Below are 25,360 nucleotides of genomic sequence, written 5' to 3'. Positions count from 1 at the left end.
TGTTAGAGACCCATAGGGCATGTATTGTTATGTGTACATAGCAAAAATATATAGTGAAAAAGTCTGTCAGGTTGAGTTAGGCCTCAAGTTTAGGTTCTGTAAAATCATTAAAAAAAACCCATGATTAAGAGAAAGGATCCACCCTCCCCCACTCTTTAAAGTTCCTATTAAAAGGGAAGGGTGTTTAAATGTTCAGGGAGAAGTAAACATAGTAGGTAAAAATGTTACACATCATACAAGTGACCCCAAGATTACTGTAACTTTAAGAGAACAAAGATTTGACAGCAGTTTGTATATAGTCAATTTCCCTGTTTCTTGTAAATAGCTAAGCCCCAGTTTTGCACCTGAATCCAGGCAGCCAGACCTCTGATCCCACTCAGACACACTTGAGTCCTGCACAAAGCTTCTTCCGGTATCAGAGCCTGAGGGAGCAATCCCACAAACCCTTCCCCATATAACTGTACACATACAAGTAGCCCCATTGATACCAATTGGACAACTCCCATAAGTAAAGTTACCTCTGTGCATGAGTATTTCCAGGATCAGGCCCTTAGCTAGTCAGTTTCCCATGTTGTTAATGTGAGAAATGTCCAAAATGAGATAGAAAAGTGTGAAAACCACAAAACTTGGTAGAGCAGATGTAACTGTCTAACCATTATTTGAATATGACTTGACTGCCTCTTTAAGTTCAGTGGGCCCCATTCTCCACTCACATCAGTTTTACACAAGTAGATTTCCATTGAATTCAATGGAGATTTACACCAGAATAAGTAAGGCAATAATCAGACTTCTTGTGCACCAGAAAGTAAAACTGCCTCAAACAAAAGCAAAAGTAGTTAAAACTGTTCTCATCGTCAAAGCTGAGTGAAGTGCAGAAAGTAAACAATCTGCATAAAGGGAAAAGCAAATGTCCTGTTAATATTTATTCAGTTCTCATAACCTAAGGTGTTGGCAATGACGGACATGGAAAACATTATTTTTATTATAATTCAGTTTTTAAACCAGTCTCTCTTTAGTCTTATCTACCTGCGTTTTTAAACCAGTGAGATTTGTACATGTAGCTACAACTATTTTAAAAGAACCACATAGTGATTTATCTATATCTACTGTAGGAACATAAAATAATTACATCCACACTCTGTATACAGGAGCAGATTCACTTGTGTCTTATTTGCTTAGTGTTTTCCCTGGAGCTGGACCCTGATAGAGACCTCATTAATGAGCACATTATAAAAAGCTGCATAGACTCACATGACCATCCTGCAGGTCATACCAGTTTTACATATATAGAGCCCAATTTTACCCTCCAATACGCAAGTGCAACTCCTGTTACATAGGAATTCAGAGTGTAGAGTTGGCCCCACAGTTTCGTTGTTCATGAACTCTTCTTAGAAACTATATCCAGGTTGTGGTGATTATACCACACTGAAATTCATACCTTAAAAATTTCACACATGTCCATTGCTGCATCTCAGATATATTTCATGGTACTTATCTCCCTTATCTCCCTTTATCAAAACCCTTTAGGTCTTGACTTGCTGCATAGCTGCAGGTAAATGCATTGGTACTGTATATGTACGCTATCACAGATGATAGTGCCTGGTCTTTGTGGAGCAGGTAGACCCAGCCTAGAAGAAGAGTATTGGTCACAGAGATCTGAGTTTAGGCTTGAGCTCAGTCCCAAACTCTAATCCAGTCCCTTAGGTGAGCAGGGGCTGGGAGCCTACACGGGCCCTCAATGAAGGAGGAAGTATCTTGTCTGGCTTTCTGGCAACCCTTCTGGTCATTGCAAGGAGCAGTAATGATGGGCCCAGCCTTCCTCCTTCAGAAGATCACCAGATGATGGAGTGAAAAGGGAAAGATGCAAAAAGAGCTCAGATGACCCTCTGATTGTGAAGAAGCTAGAGAGAACAAGCAGTTTCTTTTCTTTTCATTGGGGAGTGCTGAGAGTACTCCAGCTCCTAGCAGAAGCAGGCTGTCATTGGAGAAGGTCACCCTGTCATTTTAAAATTTTACTCCTCTCTTTTTTTCAGAAGTTCTCTGAAGCTGGAAAATATGTTCTGTGGCCTCCTTTTCCATTTGGATTTATTTTATTAAATCAGTTAACGCAGCAATTTTCAAGGTTATGCACCACAACATTTCCACTCTTCAACATCATCAGTGGTGTTACCAGAGCTCTCTGATTAATGTTTTTCAACTTAGTCTCTGATGGAAAAATGGGACAAAACTTCAGGATCCATTTTCCATGAACTCTAGGGTGGAAGTTAATTGTATTCATGCCTGAGGAGAAGAAAGTGCTCTCTATTGTGTTTATGTAGGTCCTATAAAATTGTGCTCATTGTTTAAAATGCAGAGGAATTTCCCCATCACTCCATTTTTTTAAAGGAGATAAAATTTTGGCCCTACAGACCTTTAAGTGTAATTGTAGAATGTAAGCAGGCTCCATATTCCTGGAATAAGTCACATGGCAGTCAGAGAAGCAAGTCATGAATAAGATGCAGGGGATTGGACTAGATGACCTCCTGAGGTCTCTTCCAACCCCAATATTCTATCGTTCTATGATTCTATGCAGATTTTCAAAAAGACGGAAAGACTTTGGGCCCAGTGTTGCTTCAGTGAAGTCAGTGGCCAAACCCCTATTCATTTCAATGGTAGTTGGATCAGCCCCGATATAAATTCTCTTTTTCTTGTTCTGGGATCACACGTTTTGTTTTGTAAATAAAATAGGACCTGCTACCAAAAAAACCCAAAACCCCAGGAGAGAAACTTGCTTTAAGCAGAATGAGCTATTTAGAATGATATTAATGGTGCAGAGATGACTAGCATTTCCAGCATTTAAGTACATTAATGCTACCCCCCTCCCCCAGGTTCAGGAGACAGACATAATGCCACTGCAGCATTGCAGAAATGTTTTCCACTGGTGCACTTTAGTGGACATCCAAACCTAGTGCCTCATTAGAAAGAAAAAAAAAGACTATCCCAAACCTGCCAGTGATGATCCAATGCATTCTAAGGTCTTTGCAAATGATAAACACGTATGCACACACATTATATATATCTATATCTATCTATCTAGAGATATACACACACACACACACATACACACACACATGAGCGGGGTGTATTTGTATGCATATACATCTTTGAACACCATTAATTTCACAGCTGCACTTTTGAAAAGCTTGTGATTTTTATAAGTGGACATTTACAGCTTTTGGGTTTTTTGCTGTATTTTCTTTTTTCCAAAGGATTGCACCTATAGTATAATGCACAAGTGGTTTTCTTTTTAACAGGGAATTATGGCACTAGCCATAGCATGGTCCAAGCAAAGTGTGTGAGCTAGAGTCTACAGGGAGGGGGCTTTGTGAAGTATTGCATTGTTAAGTGAATTGGTCCTGAGACAGAGACTTTCATTTCTAGGTTGCTAGATCCATTCCAGCCCAGGGTGGTAGTCACCAAAAGTTAATACCATCATAGCATATGATAATTTATGTAAAATGAGTTGGTTGTCCCAGTCCAGGTCTTAGACTGCAAGTGTCTAATTTCACAACACTGCCACTGTAACAGCACCCTTGTTAACAAGCTGACATTGGAATGAGCATAGAGACAACTATCCCCTCCCACCTTAAAGTTAGTCCCACAAGTCAAGGCTGGGGCATAATGAAGAATCTTGTGCCCAGGCTATATCTGCAGAGAAACTGTGACTCTAGGGCTGTCAGTCCACAAGCACAAAAGTCACCAGAGAGTTATTATGAATATTCTGGTAGTACTTGGCATGTGTTAGGCACTTTCCATGTAATGAGACAGCCCTTGCATGCAGGAGCTTGTAGTCTAAGGCCTTGAAACAGGGTTACACACAGGCAGAACCCATTGCAAGATTGGAGTCTAAGAAGACTAACAACATATAAAGGATGGAAGAGAAGGATAATTCATGCAGGCAAAATAGATCCAATTTATACAGTGCATACTTAAAAAAAGGAATTGAACTGGCCTCCAGGGCCCCGGTATATTGGCATTATTAGTTGGCTGATTTCTTGTAGGTGTCGTGGGAAAAGATACTTTAATGTTTATTATATTATCATCATCACTGTCTGAGCTGGAGAATGCCAAGCAGACCTGTCATGTTGTACAAGTACCTTCTTTGCGGAAGAGGGAGAAAGGGAAATTCTATGAAGAATCTCTCCCTGCAGTAGCCCAGATGCTGTTCAAAAGCCTTCACCGTGTGTTTATCATTTCAGTGAGCAATGCTGTAAATGACATCACACACTGCTTGCATTGAACTCACTCCAGCTCCCCCTCATCCCAACTGATCCTCTTCCTACTCCCCTTCCCCCTGCACACATTCTTTGGGATTTGCTGTCTACTGGTAGCCAAGCATACAGAGAACTGAGGGGGGCGGGCAGGGAGATTTATTCAGTATGAATCTGTTTTCCTATTGTTTTTAAATTCATGGGTGGCTCCCTGTTACTAAGCAAACTTTACAACTGAAGGCAAAGGTGGGCGGGGGGGGTGGGGGTTGTTAGCCTCCTGCTAGAGCCTCTGTAAAGAAGATATTCCATTGTGGCCAAACATAGCTCATTAATTACCTAGCTATCCCTCTGACCTCCCTCCTAAACTCCTGTGTGATATTGACATTAGACCTAATCTTTCAATCTAATGAGCAGGTTAAATATTTTAACATTGGCTTAGGCCCTGATTTCGCAAGGACCCACTCCATTATTACCTGTTCAACAAAGCTCTTAAGCATGCGTTTAACTTTAGCTATACACTTATTTCTTATTAAGTCATAGGCTTTAAATGCTTTGCTGAACTGGGGCCGTAACATAATCCCATTATTAATACAACTGACCTGTGGCAGGTGAGGTCAGCCCTACAGGCTTGGGTCCAGATTCTGCCCCCAGATGCACATCTATAAACCTGGAATCACGCAACTGAAGTCAATGGATTTGCATTCATGTAGCTCAGAGCAGAATCTGTCCTTCTCTGTTTTCCTTCTAAGACTGACAAAGAGTGAATGATCCCTTCTGAGATCCTTCTGAGTGATGTGTTCTCAGGAGCAGCAGCCCTTCTTTATTACATACAAATAACGATGCTGTCCTGTTGTACTCACCCAGAATTTTAAAGCCTTTCACTGCATTGGCAAGATTTCTCTGCAAACTGTGATTAGCAAAAAAACAACAACAAAAAACAAAAAACAAAACTGTATTCATGGTCTTGTATTTTTAAAAATATTTCCCTTCTGGGGCCTTAGAGTTTGACAATTTGCTACATTGTTTTCAAATATAATCTTGTGCCTTAACTCAGTGAATTTATCTTGATTTATCTTGTGACCCCAAGTTTCACCTCAGTTTAAAACGACTTGCTTGCAAAATCAGACATAAAAATACAAAAGTGTCACAGCACACTGTTACTGAAAAAATTGCTTATTTTCTCAGTTTTACCATATAATTATAAAATAAATCATTGGAATATAACTATTGTACTTACATTACAGTGTATAGTATATAAAGCTGCATAAACAAGTCATTATCTGTATGAAATTTTAGTTTGTACTGACTTTGCTAGTGCTTTTCATGTAGCCTGTTGTAAAACAAGGCAAATATCTAGATGAGTTGATGTACCTTCTGTACCCCTGGTTGAGAATCACTGCCTTAACTAAGCTAGTGGTTTGTGGTAGCAGAAATGATGCATTATCTCTTGTTCATGGATAGCAATAGCTGCTCAACACATAGAATCACCTCCTGTCAGGGTAGCTGCACCTGTATTTCCCTCCATCATCCAGGCAAGGGCACCAACTCTCAGGCTTCCAGTTCCCCAGCTGTTGCCAGAGACCCACGCCTCTGTCCCCTCTCCCTTCTGCGCAGTTCCCTGTCTTCACTGTTATTCCTGGCAGAAGCAAGCTGCCCAAGCATACCTGCTTGCCTTCTCTTCAGAGATAAATAACAAAAATTGTCAACAGTTATAAGTTACCACACAGTTCTTTCTGTGCAAGCCTAGTATACTCTACAGAGAAAAGCTATTAAAAACTATAAAAGATAGATACTAATAAACCTACTAGAGATCACTTCAACTCTAACATGGGCTGTGGCTGGAACAGTCTTTCCAAACACAACCCAAGGGGTTTCTTGTGTGATCACAAATTCATCACGGCCTCACCTCAGAGCAAGCACATAGACTTAAGGGGCCTCTGTAGACCCAGTTTTAAACTAGGCTGTTTATCCAAAAATCCTTTGTCTATGGTCCCTGGAGAATCCAGTTTGAAATAGTATATCCACACCTCTCCATGGGGTGGCATCCAATGGCTGATAACGGAGGAAATACATAAGCATCCCCATCCTCCTAGAGAAAGTACATACAATGCCCACAACAGCACATATACAACTGCATTTTTAATACAACGAGACCCCAATGTATTAAACCTAATTCAATAAGGTTTAACTAAATTCATAATTCCATAAGGTTTGTCCAGGATATTGTGAGTCTGTCACAAGAATAATAAACACAACAAAACAACAATAATTATTTAATAATATTCATAATCCTTTGCACTTTCAGAGTATGCTTCATCCAGAGATATTGGAGCTCATAAAGGTTGAGTCTGACTTAGTATTGTGTTACTTTTGTTTTAGCCCAGTGTAACTTCATTGAAACCTACTGGAGTCTACTCGCACTCAGACCTGCTAAAACCAAAATAGTAACACAGTGGTGAATCAGGCTCACTAATTCATTTAGCCTAGTAATGCCCCCTGGGAGTCAGGGAGACAGATAAATATTTTTATAGATGGAGAACACTGTGGCTTTTTCAAGTTTTAGTTACTTAAGTCCCCATTTAGGCACCCAAGAAGCAGCCTAATTTTAGCTATTGACTTCAGCGAAAGCTGTGGCTGCTCCGTACCACTAAGAACATCAGACCCAAGCTAGTTTAAGAGTCTACCTCGAGGCACTTAAATTTAAAAATGTTGCCTCAAGATTATACAGCGAGTCAGTGGGAAACCCCAGAACTCTCAACCCCTCTCCACTCCTTTCAACTCTGTTCTGTAACCACCAGACAGTTCTTTCTCCCTTAAGGTTTTGACACAAGAAGTCACTCCACCCCATCTGCCACCTGGAACAAGACTGCCACTAGTGAGATCACCAGAAAGGGGACAGAGCATAACAAAGAGAAGGGATGAAAATGGTGGCTGACTGAAATGAGAACTGGGGGGGAATCTTCAGGAAACCATCTCAACTAGCATCAGTTAGTGCATCGGTTATGCATCTGTAAGACTTAAGTGTTGCATAGGCTTGTGCTGGCACTCTGCCCAGAGGTGAATTTCACCCGGACAAGTGAATGGATTCTGTCACATCTCCGCTGCCGCATTAAAACCATATATTACCGGCAGCACAAGACTTTCATCATATTCCGGCCTTTTAACTAGGTTTTAGATTGTAAAAGCAGGAGCAGAGAAGAAGGGTGTTAAGCATAATTTTTACTGGGGAAACCACCAATTCTTTACACCTTTCGAATGGAAGAAAGAGAGACATCCATCAAACTGTCATTGCAGATTAGATGCCACAAATCTAAGTCCGTGGAGTAGCCAGGAATCTGTAAACCTTTTAAAAGCTAAGCCTGTTTTTGATTTTTTTTTTAAAAACCTTTATAGATTTTTGTGGAAAACATTAATGGGCCAAGGGACGTTCCACGTTTCTCTAAGGTCTGACAGACTCTACACAAACTAGATAGAAGTCCAGTCTTATGGTTCAGGTTAATTACCGGTAGTTTCTGTGTTATGACCAAGAACAAATAATACTGTCTGTCTGATTAAGGCAAGTGTGAAAAGCTGTGTTTGATTTAAAAAAAAAGCAAAAAGACTGCCGCATCCTGGCTTCTGTCTACATTTAACCCGATTTGAGGTGCCCTTTATATAACAATAATTTGATATACTACTCACAATACTTGGCACCCCAAGCACTAGAGTGGAATGTAACAAGAACAGTTTAGCAGGTCTGAGTGTGTGTAAACTCCAGTAGTGCTGGAATGAAAGGGTAGGGCATTCAGAGTATGTCTCTCCCTCGCTTGGCATTCACAGACAATAAGAACTCGAGGATTAACATGCTAGACTCCATTTATTACACATGGGTGGATAAAGCAATTACCTGTCTATCACGGCTATAGTAAATTGTGCAATAGCATTAACATGTGTGAATATGTGGATAAATGCTATTCTGCCACAGAGGGTGCTGATACAAAAGATAATCCTTCAAGTCTAACTAGTAAAGACTGTTTTCCTTTGGAGTTTATATCATGTTTCCCTTGCAAGCATAGACTGAAACGGCGTCCGTTTATTTTCAATCGCATTTTCAGCTCCGTTTAGCCATCTGAATTTTATTAGTGAGGTTATTTTAGAAACATCCCTTCTTTAATTACATTTAAACAATCTGCTTAAAACCTGTTGCACAGATAGAAACACAATAGTCTTTTAATGCAGCAAAACAGTCTTTTGAAAGACAGTGAATACACACACACACCTATCTCTCCCTTGTTGCTGGACTGTTGTATTATCCATGCCTGAACTCCCATTCTAACCACAATATTCAGCCTGTAATATGCCCTTGGTTTTGGAGAGGAAAAGAACACAAAGGAAACTGCAGCCTATTGATGTCTAGAGAGCAGAGGATTGCAAAACAGCACACAATTGGAGCGGTTTTAGACTAGATTAAAACTAAGTACCTTAAATCTGTTTTAATGATTATGTTTACATCTCCCCCTCTTCGGTCCTTTAAAGTAATCAGGTTTCGCAAGCGTTAAGAAAACCAACCCCTCCTGCCTGTTGGAGAGAAGCCAGTTCAAAGCAAGAGATTTTTTCACTCTCCCCTCACCCACCTTCTTTTTCTATGATCTTTACTGCTCTTCACTGTAGCAAGACCAGGCTAAGGACCTACTTTATAGAGTAGTTTTCCCTTTAAAAAAAAAAGTTTCTTCCCATTCTTTACAGAGATTGTTTGATAAGAATGAGGATGATAAAGTCAGGATGAGGAGCTCTTCCTCTTTTGAAATGTGGCTTCCTTTAAATTTTTTTTTCCTTTGCTCAAAAAAAAAAAAAGAAGAAAAAAAGGAAGCAATAAATAGACCAAAACCAAACAAAAACAAAACAAAACATAAAATAAATAAAAGGAAAAAGAGTGCAGCAGATACTAGCATGCAGAGGGAATGAAGCCAGGGACTGGGAATTGCCCACGAAAGCTTATGCTCAAATAAATATGTTAGTCTCTAAGGTGCCACAAGTATGCCTGTTCTTTTTGCGGATACAGACTAACACGGCTGCTACTCTGAAACTCTCTTTGTACCATTTGTCTTTACAAAACAAATTGAAACAAATTTGCCAACCATGGCTAGCTTTGTTGCTGGCACATACACTGGTGCATTTTGTTCTTTAATGAGCTTTAAAGGTGAACAAGAGTTGTGCTGAGATGCCGGGGGCTCCAACACGCTCTCTGTCTTTCCCGTGTGTTTGTAGCGGTAGGTTTTGTTTTTTAAAAATAGCCATTGAATTGTGTGAATTTTAAGGCTTGGAGGGAATGGTGAATCACATGGCTGGGCTGGGGAAGATCCCCCAGCGGGAGATGGGAACTCCTTTAATGCACAGTTCTGAGCTGCAGAACAGAGGAGAATGGGTTTGGGGTGGAAGAGTAGATGCCAAAGCACTGAGCACCTGTGGTGCTGCAGTAAATCTGAAGTGAAGTTTGGATCTCTCTGGGTGGGGGCAGGAGGGAAGGAGGAGACACTTGTTATGCCACAGTGCAGTGTGATTTTGAGCAGAGCACAGAGGAGATGGGAAAGTGGGGGAATCATGAACTGTGGCAGCCTCAAGCTAGGCTGAGGAGCACGGCAGAAGGGCAGAGTAAAGGTGATCACGGGGAAGCAGTTCCAGTCAGGGCCATGAGGGAAACCCTTCTTTCATTTCTACACTTGCTCTTTTCTTGGGGCTCCTGTTCTCTTTCATAGCTCCAGGTTTGTTCTAGAAGCGAAACACTCGCAAGGCAAATGTAGTGGCAGCACTGAGCTTCTGCACACAGGACCCATAGGGCCCAGTGGAGGGAATAACAGCTCCCCCGCTTGACCACCACCACTGCCTCACTGATCTCAATGGGCACAGGGTTGGGGCTGTTGAAACACTGCCCCTGCAGGAACTGGTGAGGTACAACAGCCAATTTTCACATTCTCAGATAATATTCTGGGGGAGGGAGAGTCGTATCTCAGCTGTTGTGATTTGCTGAAAAACCTGACCCTAAAGCATCCTCCTAGCTGTGCATATGTGTGTGTGTGTATGTGTTTGCTTTTCATAGGCCATGACTTTGTTAAAAAGAAATAGAAATCTTAGCACTTTATATTTTCAAAGATTTTACAAGCCCTGGTCTTGGTTCATTCTCATGGGCACAGAGGGATGCAGTTTGCCCCACAGTGGAATTACCCCTAAATCTGCAGGAAACTTTAAACTTCAGATGAGGCTTCGCGGAAGTCCCATCTAGGCAGGCTAGCTGAGTGACAAGCTGCACTGAAGCTTCCTCTTGCTCCCCAGTGGGAAAATTCCCACTGAACTGGGAGATGAACTGAGGGCCAGATCTTGCACCATTTAAGTGCCAAGACTCAAATCCCATCCCTGGCTGACCCTACTCACTTGGGACTGATCTAAAGCCCATTGAAATCAATGAAAAAACTGACTTCCATGGGATCTGGATCAGCTCTTTGTTGGCAGTGCTGGCCTGCTTTGAACCTATCCAAGATCTTTGTATCACTGGGGTGAGGGAATTGGAAAGAGGTGGTCAGCTAGAATTCCACCAGTGGACTGAATCAGGCCCTAAGAATAAGAAATCAAGTCAGCTAAGCCTGTTGGCTGTGTTTGTTTTCAGGTAATTTATTTATTTATTGGTCAGTTTCAGGTGTATTTTTGACCTGCTCTGTGTAAAAATGTCTCCGCTTTAAAAACAAAAACTTTTTTGGGGGAGGTCTTGATTTCTGTCCAGGTGCATGTGTAACACTCATTAATGCTAATGGGCATCCTGTGTGCATGGTTGGGAGAGAAAGCCCTTTAGTCTTTAATGTAAACTGGTGCCTTTAGCTATTTAAAAAACAAACATCTTTTTCCCTCCACTGACTGAATTAAAACCAGTTATTGCGCCTATGTAGCGCCTTGTTTTATGAATTATAAGAACTTTTCCTATGTAGAACCTATGGCCTAATTATGTAATTATGTCTCTTGGGTAGATATTTTTCTTCTCATAATTATGTCTTTACCCAAGAGACTGGAAGGGCTCCAAGCTTTCTGCTTTCATGGGTAGAAATTGTTTGGCTCTCGTTTTCATTCTTGTTGATGAATTTTGAGTTGTATGGCTTAGCGAGGGGGACTGTGTAGGGAAAGCAACAAGGAGCACAAGAGTTTGTCACAAACAAATATTTACAGGAATATGGATTTAGTAAACAGGAGCTTTTTTTGGCTCAGTTGAGGGACCTTGCTTGTGAAGAGCTAACGGGATCCTTCTGGACAGAGGTTGATTTATGGCACTCTTGTGTTACCTCTAGAAACCAGATAGACAGTTGCTTTGGAGCTGTACCTTGCTAACATGATGTATTGCCTGAACTTTATAAGAAAGATGAATATCCCTGCCTGAATCAACAATGTCATTCACTGCCCGCACAACAAACTATCTAGAAGTCCTTGGGCTCGATTCTGAGCTGTTTCACCAGGGTAAATGCAGAGTAGATTCTTTGACTTCAGATTTAGGCCAGTATAATTGAGATCAGAATCAGGCCCATAGAGCAGGGCCGGTGCAACCATTTAGGCAAACTAGGCTGCCGCCTAGGGCGCCTAGTGATTGGGGGCGCCTAAAAGTCCCCTCAGGCAAGGAGGTGGAGTGGAGGTGAGCTAGGTGGAGGTGCGCGCGGGGAGGGGTGCGCGGGGAGGGCTGCCTGCAATAACGAGGGGGGGAGACGCACAGGGGAACCACTTCCCGCCCCAGCTCACCTCCACTCTGCCTCCTTTGCTGAGCACACAGCCCAGCTCTAAGTCTCCTCCAATCCGCGCCACAAGCCTGGGCGGGGAGGAGAATTAGAGCAGCACCGACGTGCTCAGTGGTGGAGGCGGAGCCAAGGTGAGCTGGATGGGGGAAAACCCAGGCAGGGTTAGCTTCCGCGGGGGAGGTCTCCCCAGGCAGGGTTAGCTGCCGTGGCGGGGGAGGTCTCCCCAGGCAGGGTTATCTGCCACGGGGGGATGGGGGAGAGTCTCCTCGGGTGGGGTTAGCTGCTGTGGGGGCACAGGGGGAGTCTGCCCAGGTGGGGTTAGTTGCCGTGGGGGGATGGGGTGGAGAGGGGTTATCTGTCGTGGTGGTGGGGGGGTAGCTGATGCGGGGGGGGGGCTTCCCAGGTGGGGGGCTGAGTTAGCTGCCATGGGGGGGCGGGGTTAGCTGGGTGGGGGGTGCAAGGTGGAAGTTTCGTCTAGGGCATGAAACTTCCTTGCACCGGCCCTGCCATAGAGACATATCAGGCTGTAAGTTCACACGTGCAATCCCTATTGATATTAATGGGATCAAGGGCAGTAAGATGTCCAGAGACAATGGGGCTTGAAAGAAACTGCTGAGACATGTAATTCATCCCCTTCACTAATGTAGCAATGTTGTCTACAATGCACCACAAAGTATCTCGAAGTGTACTAGTATAGTCACCTCCTGGTAGATCATTACATCGGCCAATCAGTTCCAGTATAGGGATTGTCTTTCCCTATTATCTAACTTAACTTTTCCTTTTTCAAGTTTCCTACCATTAGCGGAGAGAGCGAATAACCGGAGATTCCACCCTTAGGCCCTAAACCTGCTCCCATTGAAGTCAATGGAAAAAAACTTCAGTGGGCTACAATCTAATTCTTCTCTCACTATTCTTTATGCTGCGTCCTTCCTGGAGCTCCTATATATGTTACTATAGACTGCCGCCTCCTTTTGGTTCACATCTCTCCTTTAAACACACATTTTCTGCCAAGCATAGTCTGATGGCACACAACTGGGAAACATATAGAAAACCCCTTTGGCCACAAAGAGCAATCTGGATGTGTTGCTTTGTCTACCTTTCAGACTGTAAGTGGCATGGACAGTGACCATCACTTCCTCTGGGTTTATACAGTGCTGAGCCCATCTGTTGGCATATAACTACAAATAACAGCTGTGCCTAGATACTGAGGCAAATAGTGCATGTCAGAGCCTTGGGATCACCCACCAAATCTATGCACAACAGGTGGGTGTGTAGGATCTTAATTCCAGCTTCATTTATGAATTTCTTATGGTAGGCTTTCATACAAAGATCATTTGCTGTTTTTGTTGTGACAAAAGCATAGCCAAGCGAAAGAGGTGCAACTGAGTGAAGACTGAAAATACCCAGCCCACTCAGGGATAATAAAAACATCTGTGGACAATCTGGTAACCAGAGCTCCCTGGTGCCATAAAAATTAGTGGGTGGTTTGCTTGGTGCTTAACAAGAGAGTTTTACATTGTCCCTGCATTTGGCTAGACCAAGTATAAGCTGATTAATTTTCATCCCCACACCCAAAAACTGCAGAATGAAAAAAAAGGTTAAAAATCTTGGAGCATCATATTTACATTAGGATTCTCCAAGGGTGACCTCTCAAATGTTCATTTGAAGTGGCCAGAGGGTGTCAACTAAACGGATAGTAAGAGCCCAGTGCCAGAAGACATTGACAGCATTTCTGTGATCCTGGAAACCAGGAAGCAGTCAGATCCATCTAGAGTCAAAGCTATAGCTTGTTTTCTGCCCTGGAAGGAATGGGTCATTTATGACGGCCCTTAGGTGCCACGTTTAACATTTTCCTGACTGAAGCTTTCCTGCTTTGTTTGGCAAGTTTGAGTAGCATGCGAAGTTATGGCATGCATGCCTAGCCAGGGTTTTGGTTTGTTTTATTACATTGATTGTGTCAGATCTATTTTCACACTCTAAATTGGTGCTGCAACTCCTGCAGCAGGTTAACCGCAGTACAATCTGCTTCCAGAACCTTTATACAAGGTTTGGTTAAAAGAGCCGGGTAGGATTGATAGACTAGGATATTGCTTATTGCAATGATGTGGTAGATTGACAAGAGTAGGTGCCTAAGTCTGGGTTTAGGCTCCTATGTCCCAGTTTAAGCTCCACTGTGATTCACAAAACTCTGAATCCTGTAAGCGCCTGAACGCATGTGGGTTTGTTAGTTTTTGCAATCAGAAGGTCGCTAGGAGTGTTTCCACTTCTGGGCATGCACACGGCTGCCTCACTATAAACATCTGTCTCCCACCTCAATCCCAGAGCAACACACAACCCGGGGGAAGACAGGTGTTTGGCCACCTCATTCATTTGTGGGGCCCCACCCGGTAGGTGTGCTCAGAGGCTGCTCACCAGATCAGGCCCTGCATATGACTTCACACAAAGCAGCCGAGAGAGAGAGAAGAGGAGGAGATCCCTCATAACTTTTAATTCAGTGGTTTGGGTACTCACCTGGCATGTGGGATTACCCCTCCCTCCCGCCCAGTTCAGTTCCCCCCTCTGTGTGATGAAAAGAGATATGAATAGAGACCTGCCACATTGTAGGTGAGTGCCCAAACCACTAGTCTATGGGATATTCTGATGTGGGGCTCCCTCAGTCTCTCCTGTTGAAGTTGCTCCACTGTGGATAAATACTTGAGTCATTGGAGCAGAGGGAGTGGACCCTGGGTCTCCCACATCCTGGGTGTGTGCTCTGCCAGAAGGCTACTGAGTCATTCTCATAGTTGCGCTCTCTCTCTCTTTCTCTCGCACATGCGCTCTCTCTGGTCCAAATGACTAAGTATTTGGCCACAGTGGAACAGCTTCAGCAGGAGAGACTGAGGGACTTCACCCCCATCAGACTATCCCATAGGCCCCTGGCACTCTCCTGAGCTGTGGCAAACCCCTGTTCAAATCCTTTCTCCTGGTGGGGGGTGGGAAGAACTGAACTTGGAGTCTCCTACTTGAGTACTCTAACAACTAGGCTAAAAATTATGAGGGAGATCCTCCTTCCCCTGCTGCCCCTCTCCTCCAGTTTCTTGCAAAAATTGCTTTGGCTCCTAACTCCAAAGAGGAGTGAGAATGGCTAGCAGAGACAAGTGCTTCCCTGCAGCTTGGATTTAGGCACCTATCTCTGAGAGGAGGGATGTAGGACCCACCCCTCTCATTGGTATCTCCCATTGGCTAGCTTAAGTGGCTCCCAGCCTAGCTTGCTGGCTTTTGTGAATCAGGCTCAGGTGCCTATTTCTCCCCATTCGTTGAATAGGTGCCTAACTCAGGCTTTGTGAGTCACAGTGTGTTCCTGTGATTGTTACAGTGCCTAAGTACTTTTATAAATCTAGCCTTATGTGGGTAGAAAAAGCTGTCGGGACTTGAGGATAAGAATTCCTGGATGCTACTCTAGGCTCTGACTCTGTTTTCTTGGACTCTGAGAACAGATACACTGGAGTACTTTGTTTAACTTCTTCCTATGTAACCCTTCTGACAGTTGGAGTTGGTAGCAACCAGATCAGGTTCAATATCTAGGGGTTCCTTTTGAACAATACAACACGAAACCGGCTCAAACCCTCACCCAGTAACCTGGCACAATTACATACCACACCTTGGGTGCCTCTAAGAGGCAATATTTCCCCTCTCGCAAGCACAGAGTCTGAGTGTAGAAAAGAAACTTTTAATAGAAGGAGGGAAGTAACCTGGCATTCATTTGGGAAAACGCCACAAGCAGGATTCATAAAACCATTCATAAAACCATGAGCAAAAGCCCCACCTCAGAATACATTGGGCAGTGTCCTTTTCCCTCAGGTTCTTAAGTCCAGCAACCAGAAGTTCTTTTAACGTACTCCTCCCTTCTCCCTCCACCACACCCCACTCACAGTTGTTGTCCTTGGTCACTGTAGACCCAGAGTTCAGAGGTGCATCTGCAGAGTTCACCTCCCACCCAGGCTGGGGAGGGAGGGGGCAGGGGGCACAAGAAGGCACCTTGCTCCCTCCACTGTCCGGGCACTCATTCACTGCTCCTCTCCCCTGGCCACTCACTATGATGTCTTCAGGTCTCACCACTTAACTCAGCTCTCTGTGATTTCAGCTATTAGTGTAGGAGTCTCACTGCTAATACACACTGAGTAGTCTCTTGCATTAGAGACACTGTCCCAAAGCATATCTAAAGTTTAGACTTGGTTATCAGTAATTACAACTCTGTAGTGCATAACAAGACTCTCAATTGAGTTTTAATTAGCTCTGTTATCACACATTGAAAAAAGGAAGGGTCAACTGGTATCTAGAACCCCCCAGGGAAGCCCTACATTACCAACTACACAATTCCTGTTCTTACCCTTTCTCAATTCACTGGGCTTTGGCACCCATGTCCCCTACCTAGTGAATGCAATTTAGCTGAGGGTGAGTCCATCAATCAGGGTATGCCAAGCACAGTTCTGCTGCCCTTGATTCACACAACAAGGCTAATAACCCTTTAATACCCCTGCCCCAATAACAGAGAGACTTGTGATCCAACACCAGCCAAAAATGATCGTTTGGGCAAAGCAGTCCCGTCATGCTGAGCACCTCAGCAGGGGGATATGCCCATGCAAACCAGGTCAGCTCCTGAAGTCCTCTTTCCCAGCTCATCACTAGATGTCACAGGAGAGCTCATTCAGACCCTGCTTACACCTCTATTGTGTCCTCTCTTTTTGGCATCAGTCTTTTCATTGATTTCAGTGGGCTTTGGATGACACCCTGATTCAGTACCTGACTAAACAGACCCAGTTTTTTCAACATCATTTCAAATCAGAGACTTACTATGTCCCTAACCACCTTTGTAACCTACTTCTGAACCTGCTCTGTTTCTGCTATAACTTCTTTGAGGGAGGGTGACCAGAACTGAACATAGTATTCTGGGTGAGGCCATCTCATTGAGCTGTATAATGCTGTGAGCATATTTCCAATATTATTTATTCTCGTTCTTTATACAGCCTAACTTTGCTTTTTTATGTTTAAATCACTGTTGCACATGGATCAGAGGTTTTCATTGAGCTGTCTACAGTGACACCCAGGTCTTTTTTCTGAAATAAATTATGCCCCACACTCGAGACAGAGAAATACATCTTTTCTTAGTGTGCTCCCTGGGGATCAGGAATTTATCTGTCAACGGATGCATATATCACTACAGAGATGAAAAGCAGCCTTTGTGCAGTGAACTTCACATGTATAGCATGTATTTCATTATTCCTGCTCACATGCTGTTTGGAAAGTATTTTTCTAGGGTGTTTCACTGTAAGGCGTAGCTCTTCCACAGTCACTAGGGGTTCACAGGTCCATAGGTATGTAAGGCATTTAGGGTGGACATCACACAGGTTACATAATTTTGTGAATTGCACCCTAACTCCTGTGGGTTGTAAGCACCTTCTGAATTTATCGTTTTCAGGTCTTGTTCTCCAAGGACAGCCTGGTGGCCTGTGATTTAAAAACACTGCAAGAGTCACAGCTCAGCAGCACACAGGTGTCATTACAGTGGAGGTTTGGGTTGAATGGTTTTATTTGTCATAAAGATAGGTAAGGGACTTACTCAACCATGGCTTTTATTATAATACAACAATCACACAAACTTGAGAAGACAGTACTTAATAAAACCTCTCTAGGAGACCTCACTATGTAAGCTGGGTGCTATCTGGCATCCAGAGACCCTTTTGTCCCACTGTTCCTTTGTGTCTTTTTTGTGGCCCTAAAATAAAAATATTGACAAGGGGAGGGTCAAGCCAAGATTGTCTATGGCTCCTATTTGGCTTCTAGAGCTTCATAGGGTCTGTCTAACTGCAATTAGATACCTGCGGTGGGCCCATGCTAGCTGAGTTTGGCTCGCAGTGCTTTGGCTAAGGCGCTGTTTAACTGCAGTGTAGACATTTGGGCTTGGGCTGCAGCCCAAACTCCTTGACCTTCCCACCTTGCAGGGTCCTAGAGCCCAGGCTGCAGCCTGAACTGGAACTTCTACAACACAATTAAACAGCCCTTTAGCCCGAGTCAGCTGGCAGGGGCCAGCTGCGGGTTTTTAACTGCAGTGTAGTAATTTTCTTGATGCTTTGGGTCTTCCAGACCTGGGGAACCTGACCTCCTGGGCCTTTAAAAAAATTTACTGTAGACTCCTCCAGTTTGAACCACCTACAGAGTTCTTTCTTCTTCACTGCCTATCCTAAACTATTGCGTGCAGTTATTTTCCACAGTTGCTGGGTTCTGCCTCAGAAGTGGCTGCATTTCAGTGTTGGATTAAGTTTGGAGTAAATAATGTATGTAGTTAAATTTAACCTTTGTTTTTACAGAGCTATGCACTGAAGAATAAAGCATGGTCAAAAGGAAGTTGAAGGGCATCACATGCATACTTTTACAGACCTGGGCAGCAGTGATGACTTACAAATAACCACAGCTATAGTTAACACATTATCTAGTTCAAGTTTGTGTATCAGTCTGTTAGGAAAGTGCTTTGGGATCTCTGAGGAGGAAGGGCACTACTTAAATGTACAATAGAATTTTTGTCTGAAAAATCAAAGCAAAAGCCCATTTTGGGGTTGATTCATTTTCAGATAAACTCAGCGCTGGTGAGAGAGATTAGGGATAGGCCAACTCCGTTTGTGTAATTTTGAACTCACCGAAAAGAGATTATATTCTGATTAGGAACAAATGCGAACAAAGGAGAAAGGGGGAAAAATCCACTGGGAAAAACATGGTGGAAAATGGCACAGGCAGAAGGAAAAACAAACACAGAGCTTGTAAAAAAAAGAGAAAGGCTGAGAAGGAGAACTTCTATGGAAAGATACTTCATGTGTGAAAGTTACTTCTTCAGATTTATCAACACCTAACTTGTACCACAGTGCTTTTCATAGATTCAAGAGACAATGCTAAACACAGCCAGTTACGGTATTATCATATTAATTAAACTGCGATTATAACATTACCACGAACCAGCCAAAAAAGCATTCTGTATCTATGCTCATCAACAGCACTCCTATATATATAGGGCACCCACTTGTGCCAGCCTAATTTTGGGTGGGTTGTTCTAATGTGTAGCACCTGTTTCCCTTTAACTAGCAGAAAGAAACATGTTTGTAGGTTGGGGGGGGGGGCGGAACATGCTTTAAAATGACAGGAAAATGAGTCAACAAATTAGTTTCAAGAACTAAAAATTGTTTGAGACTCTTCTAATGAGATCCATTTCTCTTCACACGCCCATTCCAGCCTCTCAATTTTCTGTATAGAAATAGGATTTCTCTGAGTTTTGTACTAGTACCTGTACCAAAATTTCTTGCCTGCTTCCACCACCTGTTCTCAGGGTTCCAATTAGATAATGTGTATTATATGCCAGGCACTCGGGTACTGTACTAGGATGATGGATGCTATAAAAAAATGCCTGTTTCTAGAGATGAAGAATGATTACAGCACAGGACTGGGAGTCATAGAATCTGGGTTCTAGCTTCTGAGTTCACTATCTATTACCTTAGATAAGTAATTTCACCTCTCTGTGATTCAGCTTCCCCATCTATAAAATGGGGGGAAATAAATCCTGTCTATCTCCTATTCTAAAGATTAATTCATTAAATCATTAGTGAAGTTCTCTGGTGATGAGCATCGTGAAAATGCCTTAAAATGAAAAAAGTCTTTGAATACAAGTATGATGATGGATGATGCATAATTTCTATGCTAGAACTGGCGGATCTTAAGTAAAAGTACTTATAGGATCAGCATATTGGAGTGGGCTTTCTTATTTTTGATTAATGTAATTTTCCCCTTTAAATTCTAACAACTGCACAACATTAAAGAGCATTCCTGGTTAATCCATGCAGCATTCGTCCAGCTGAGCAGGTAGCGGGAGCTGGAGAGGGAGCAATGATGAGGGGTAGCCCTTTAAGTGAAGGGAAGTATGGGACCCAGCAGGACTGGTTTCATCAGATGCAGCTTTGCCATTTTTTCCTTGTTACACCACTCTTTTGGCTTCTTAAAGGAGACTGGCTATTTAGTTCTGATTTATGAATACGCTCCAAAGTTACAGAACAATAAGTGAACCATACAGACTAATTGTAACAGAGTAATACAAAACAAAAAAAGGCAGATTTTAATAAATGGAACCAATCCCGGAACAATTTCACTCACACACATATATGGATAGGAGGTTTATCTATATTAGAAACTTTTGCCACTTTAATTATCCCACTATAATTAAAGCAGTAAAAAATCACTAGTCTGAACACAGTTAACCAGTATAAAAGTGCTTATACTAGTATAGCCCAGTCTATACTATTTTGGGGAAGTGAATGTGGTATACATAAGGCTTCTGATTTTAGGTTTTTAACCAACAAACACCAGTACAACACCCCCAAAGCAAAAAATAAAAAAATAAAAAAATGAAATCAGTATTTATCCAATAAACACTGGAAAAATACCAGAAACGGTTACTCAGTTCATATTGACTTCCATTTCCCATTACAGATTTTTTATACAGGTGATGTCCCTGTTCCCTTGCTTGTATCTAATGGCTTGTCTACTTCGAGCAATAATGTGGACTACAAGGATGTGATTTTTAAAGCACATTAATGTGTTGCATATTAGTTGGTCTGTGTAAACCTTTTCAAGTGCACACTAAAAGTTCCCTAGTGCTCTTTAACATAGTGCTGTGTGAAACAGTCCTGTGTGTATATGTAAAGAGAAAGCCCCATAAAACACTATTTTGGGGCATCCACATACAAATCAAGAAGTGTAAAATATAAATACCAGAAAATGAAATAAATAAACCCAGAAAAACAGAAGCCCTATGTATATGCTTACAGTGGTATAACTGCATCCACACTAGGACGTTGACTGGTATAACAGTCACAAATAAATTACACCTCTAACCAATAGAGTAGACCATGCAATGTACATGCTGCTCTTTCATTCTGTAGGACTCACAGTAGGGCAGAGCCTCAGCTAGTCTGAGTTGTCCTAAGTCCGTTGCAGTCAGTGGAGCTATAACAGTTTAGACCATCTGAGGATCTCCCCCACAGTTTTTAATACCCAGGTGCACCACTGTCTGTTAGGTACAGAAGACTCTATGGCATATGCCCTCACTCCCTGCCACCGTTCTTTCACCAGCTTTGGTTTCTGTCTCTAGCCAGAATGCCTAGAGAACCCACAAACAGTTAATAGGTCTTTACAGATAAATTGGGGAATTTTCTTTGTATGGTAAATTGTTCAGTCGTGTTAATAACCCTTTTATTTTATGATTTGCTGTTTCCAGGGCACAGACAGAAGCTTGATGACTCTAAACCTAGTTTGTTCTCTGAACGCCTCAGTGATTTAGGGCGCATTCCTCATCCCAGTATGAGAGTAGGGGTCCCGACTCAGAGCCCACGGCCCTCCCTGAACTCTGCACCAAGTCCTTTTAATCCACAAGGACAGAGTCAGATTACAGGTAAGAGACAGAACCATAGGTTTGACTTGCACAGGCAATGGTAGTAATTGGTTGTGGATATTTTTGTGTCAACTGTAGAGAAGTGAGGCTGTTACAAAGTGAGAGATGTGCACCAATCAAAGCTAGCTGGGGAGCAGATTTTATTCTGTAGCATTTAAAGGTGAAAATGTCTTTCTTTTCTTAAATTAATTTTTTTTAAAGACCAAAATGGACAAAATCCAGCAAATAGGTGAGGAATCTGGTGAAATCCAAGCACCACGATGCTCTGCAATAACTCACATATGTGCAGTGGTGCAATACATAGAGATATTTTACCTGAACATATTTACGCAGCCGTGCTGTTTACTTTGCTGGCAAGAAAAGTGGCCAACATTGTACTGGTGTTATGAGGATACCAATGCAACCTTTTCACACTGTGGCTTCTCTCTAGTGCCAGTTTATATCACTTTCACAATCAACAAATTGGAGTGTATGAAATTCTCCCAAGGCTCCTAATGAGGATTGTATATAGCAGTTCTGACGTTTGATTTCACTGTGCTGAGAGAGAAATAATAAATTACTGTGTGTAACAAATTATAAAAGTGAAATGAGATTTTTAACTATAATTGTGTCAATGATTTGCACCAAAATCCAAAAAATCCACAAGCAAAATTCACGGGGGTATTTTGTTAAAAACATGAAGACTTAGTAGGTTTTGCAAACTTTTTCCAGACAACCTGTGCCCGATTGTGAGTCAACCTGGGAAGATTTATGGTTTCATGTTTCAAGTGGTTTTGACATGATACCAGCTGAAACTCAGTGGTTTAGATGAAATGTTGTGGCTTTGTTTTAAAAAAAAAAAAAAAAAGTTCAAACTAGTTAATTAATTTGCAGTAAAGAATAGGTGGGTTTTTGTTTGAACCCAGAACTCAGTGTGAAACCCCATGAGAATCGAAACTGAAAAATAATTGTTCTCATGAACCTTGGTGAATGGAAACTGCCAAGTTTCCCACAGCTCTAGAGCTCTCACTTTAACTCTTGTGAAATATGAATATAATTGGGGGGAGGGATAGCTCAGGGGTTTGAGCATTGGCCTACTAAACCCAGCGTTGTGAGTTCAATCCCTGAGGGGGCCATTAAGGGAACTGGTGTAAAAATCTGGGGATTGGTCCTGCTTGGAGCAGGGGGTTGGACTAGATGACCTCCTGAGGTCCCTTCCAACCCTAATAGTCTATGATTCTAATATATATAAATATCATGGGACCTGATATCTCATAACAGGTTCATTTGCCAGGCTTCCCTTTTATTAGCTAGGCATCTGAAATCTGGATTTTGCTGCATATAGTGCTGTAGTTAAGAAGTGCCAAACCAACAGACCAATGGTCTCTTTAGTCTAGTATCCTGTCTCTGACAGCAAATGAGGACCCTACTCAACTTCCAGAAAATAAGTGGAAATGGACAGGCTTCCCACTTCAGAGCAGCTGGATCAGGCCCTTAAAGGCATAACCAAAACACTCCTCTTCCTTCTGCCATCTCTACAGTTTACCTCTTGTGAAACACTGTTAATGAAGGGGGGTGGGGTGGAATTCTTCCTGACCCACATCTGGTGATCAGCTTATGGCCTGAAGCAGAAGGACTGAGAGCCCCTTGTAATTTTAATCTTAGCTAAGTGTAACTTCATATGCTGTTCTCATTCTCATAAAAGCCTCCTGCAGAAATTGTGCTTCTGGGTTTGATTAATAATATACTTCTTTGCCTCGTTATGAATCAGCAGCAGCACTTACAAATCCTGGAGGTGATAACTTCAGTTGTTTAGATGGCTGCAGACAAAGCCTTGGTCTTTGCTACTCACGGCACAGAGTCAGCAGTTACACGCGACGGAGACTGTGCTGACTGAGGCTATGTCTACACTACAGTTGCATTTCTGTAAGGTCTCCCATGTAGCCGCTTTAAGCTAGGGTGACCAGATGTCCCGATTTTATAGGGACAGTCCTGATATTTGGGGCTTTGTCTTATATAGGTGCCTATTACCCCCCCATCCCCGTCCCAATTTTTCACACTTGCTATCTGGTCACCCTACTCTATGCTGATGGGAGAGAGCTCTCCTGGCAGCATAATTAAACCACCCCACAACGAGCAGCAGTAGCTATGTTGCCAGGAGAGCGTCTCCTGCTGACTTAGCACTGTCTACATCAGCGCTTTTGTTGGTGCAACATATGCTTTTTCACGCCCCTGACTGACAAAAGTTTTACTGTCAAAAATGCTAGTGTAGACATAGCCTGAAACTCAAGATGGTGCAGCTGGGGCAGAGGGAAGTGAATTGGGAAGGGGTGACTTCTCTATCGAGCCATAGCGTACGTCCTCTCCATGCCAAAGAGGTTCACAGTCATTGGGTACTGCTGAATCCCTGACGGCTGTCATTTTCCCAAGTAGCAGCAATGACTCCTGCTACTTAAAACTTTGCAACTAGTTAAGGGGCTGCAGACTCTCCCTACTGACACAGCCCTTGCCACAGTCCTCCATGCTTTGTCTGCCCCTGGGTGTATGAATGCAATGCATGCAGCCATTGAAGACCACTTGCTAGCATTATGGTAGCCCACCTGCTTAACAGAGCAGTCAGTGAGAGCCTAGTACACCTGTGCTTAATGAATTGCACTGTCATCCCTATCTGTTTTTGGGTGCTAGTCGATGTGTTGATTCTAATCTATGTAACCCTATATACTTTGAACCGTGGCTGCCTTAGGGAACACTTCTCTCCCCATGTTCTATCATAGTGGTGGTGGTGCTTTTGCTGACACTTTTGGGGATTGCAAGTACTACAGTTAGTGGAGTCCCTTGCTGAGGAACGTAGGCCTGAGAGAGACAAGGTTTACAGCTCAGAGAGCTGAGTGAGGCACACCTCTTTGATCAGTCAATATCCTGACCATGGGAGATTGCTGAATTTGTGCTTATTTGGGGGTAGTACAGCCTGGTTAGGGAGCTGCTTGTGCTTTCCTATGGTGCTGTATTTTCTCCAGGTAACATGGATGCTATGCAATAGGTGCACACCCACAAAAACGAATCAATAACAACGTAGCCTTTTCTATCCAGTGCTCTCTTGGTACGGTCATTTGAGTGTGTAGGATTTTGCTGTGTAATAAAAAGTGACCTTTGTACAGAAAGAAAGGCTTTTTATTACATTTGATAAAATTAACCAGGTGCTGCTTTGTAAATGCCTTAGTTTGGTAATTTTTTACCCAGTAATTAAGATAAAAGAAAACCATTAGTTCCTTCTAACTGCAGCAGTACACAATTGTTTCCTTATTATGAAAGCCAGTATGTAACACAGTTAAGCACAGTTAAACTTCTTTTGTTTAATTCCAATTTAGGTTTTGCATAATTATTGCATGATCAAACATAAATAGTAGTTAGAGCCTGGCCATCTCTCATCTGAGTAATAAAGAATACAGAGTGTGCCCTAATACGTCTGCTGGTTTGCTGTTACATTTCTTTTTCTGGGTTGTGTTTGTTTTCCTGTAGTAGCTGAATACTGTTGTTTTTTTAAAATACACCATGCTCTTGAACCTGCTGAAGGACCAGTTTGTTGCAGTACAAACATAGTTTAGCTTAGCACAGCCTTGTCCTTATTCAACATGGCATTTTAACTATTATTCTGCAAAAGCAACATCGAAGGGTCATTAAAAAACAAATCATCCAATAAGCAGATACCTTTGCTGAGGTAGTGCAGATCCAATTTGAACCCTGTATATTGCTCATAAATCAAGACTCCTGTCTACTCACATTCGGATCCTGGTATATTTGCTACTTTTTTTTTTATTTTAAAGTGGAACTCGAACAACTTGCTCGTGTATCAAATTACCCTCCCATTCAGACAGCAAACTGTTGCATCAATTCTTAAACATGAAACAAGAAAA

At 42.6% G+C, this 25,360-nt stretch overlaps 1 protein-coding gene across 3 annotated transcripts in view; it reads left to right on the top strand.

Moving 5' to 3' along the window:
* The window catches only part of RUNX2 (RUNX family transcription factor 2), a 292,810-nt gene that overhangs the window by 44,927 nt on the left and 222,523 nt on the right, over window positions 1-25,360 (top strand). For 2 of the 3 annotated variants that reach the window (XM_050950844.1, XM_050950842.1), the window contains exon 4: window positions 21,294-21,467. The exons of the other annotated variant lie outside the window; for it this stretch is intronic. In XM_050950844.1, the coding sequence (XP_050806801.1) occupies window positions 21,294-21,467 (174 nt within the window). The remainder of the gene's footprint in view (window positions 1-21,293; window positions 21,468-25,360) is intronic. 3 annotated transcript variants of the gene reach the window in all.

This window comes from Gopherus flavomarginatus, chromosome 4, assembly GCF_025201925.1.
Source record: "Gopherus flavomarginatus isolate rGopFla2 chromosome 4, rGopFla2.mat.asm, whole genome shotgun sequence".
Classification (NCBI taxonomy): Eukaryota; Metazoa; Chordata; order Testudines; family Testudinidae; genus Gopherus; species Gopherus flavomarginatus.
Note: the sequence above shows the minus strand (reverse complement) of the source record. Positions and strands in the feature narration are given on the sequence as shown.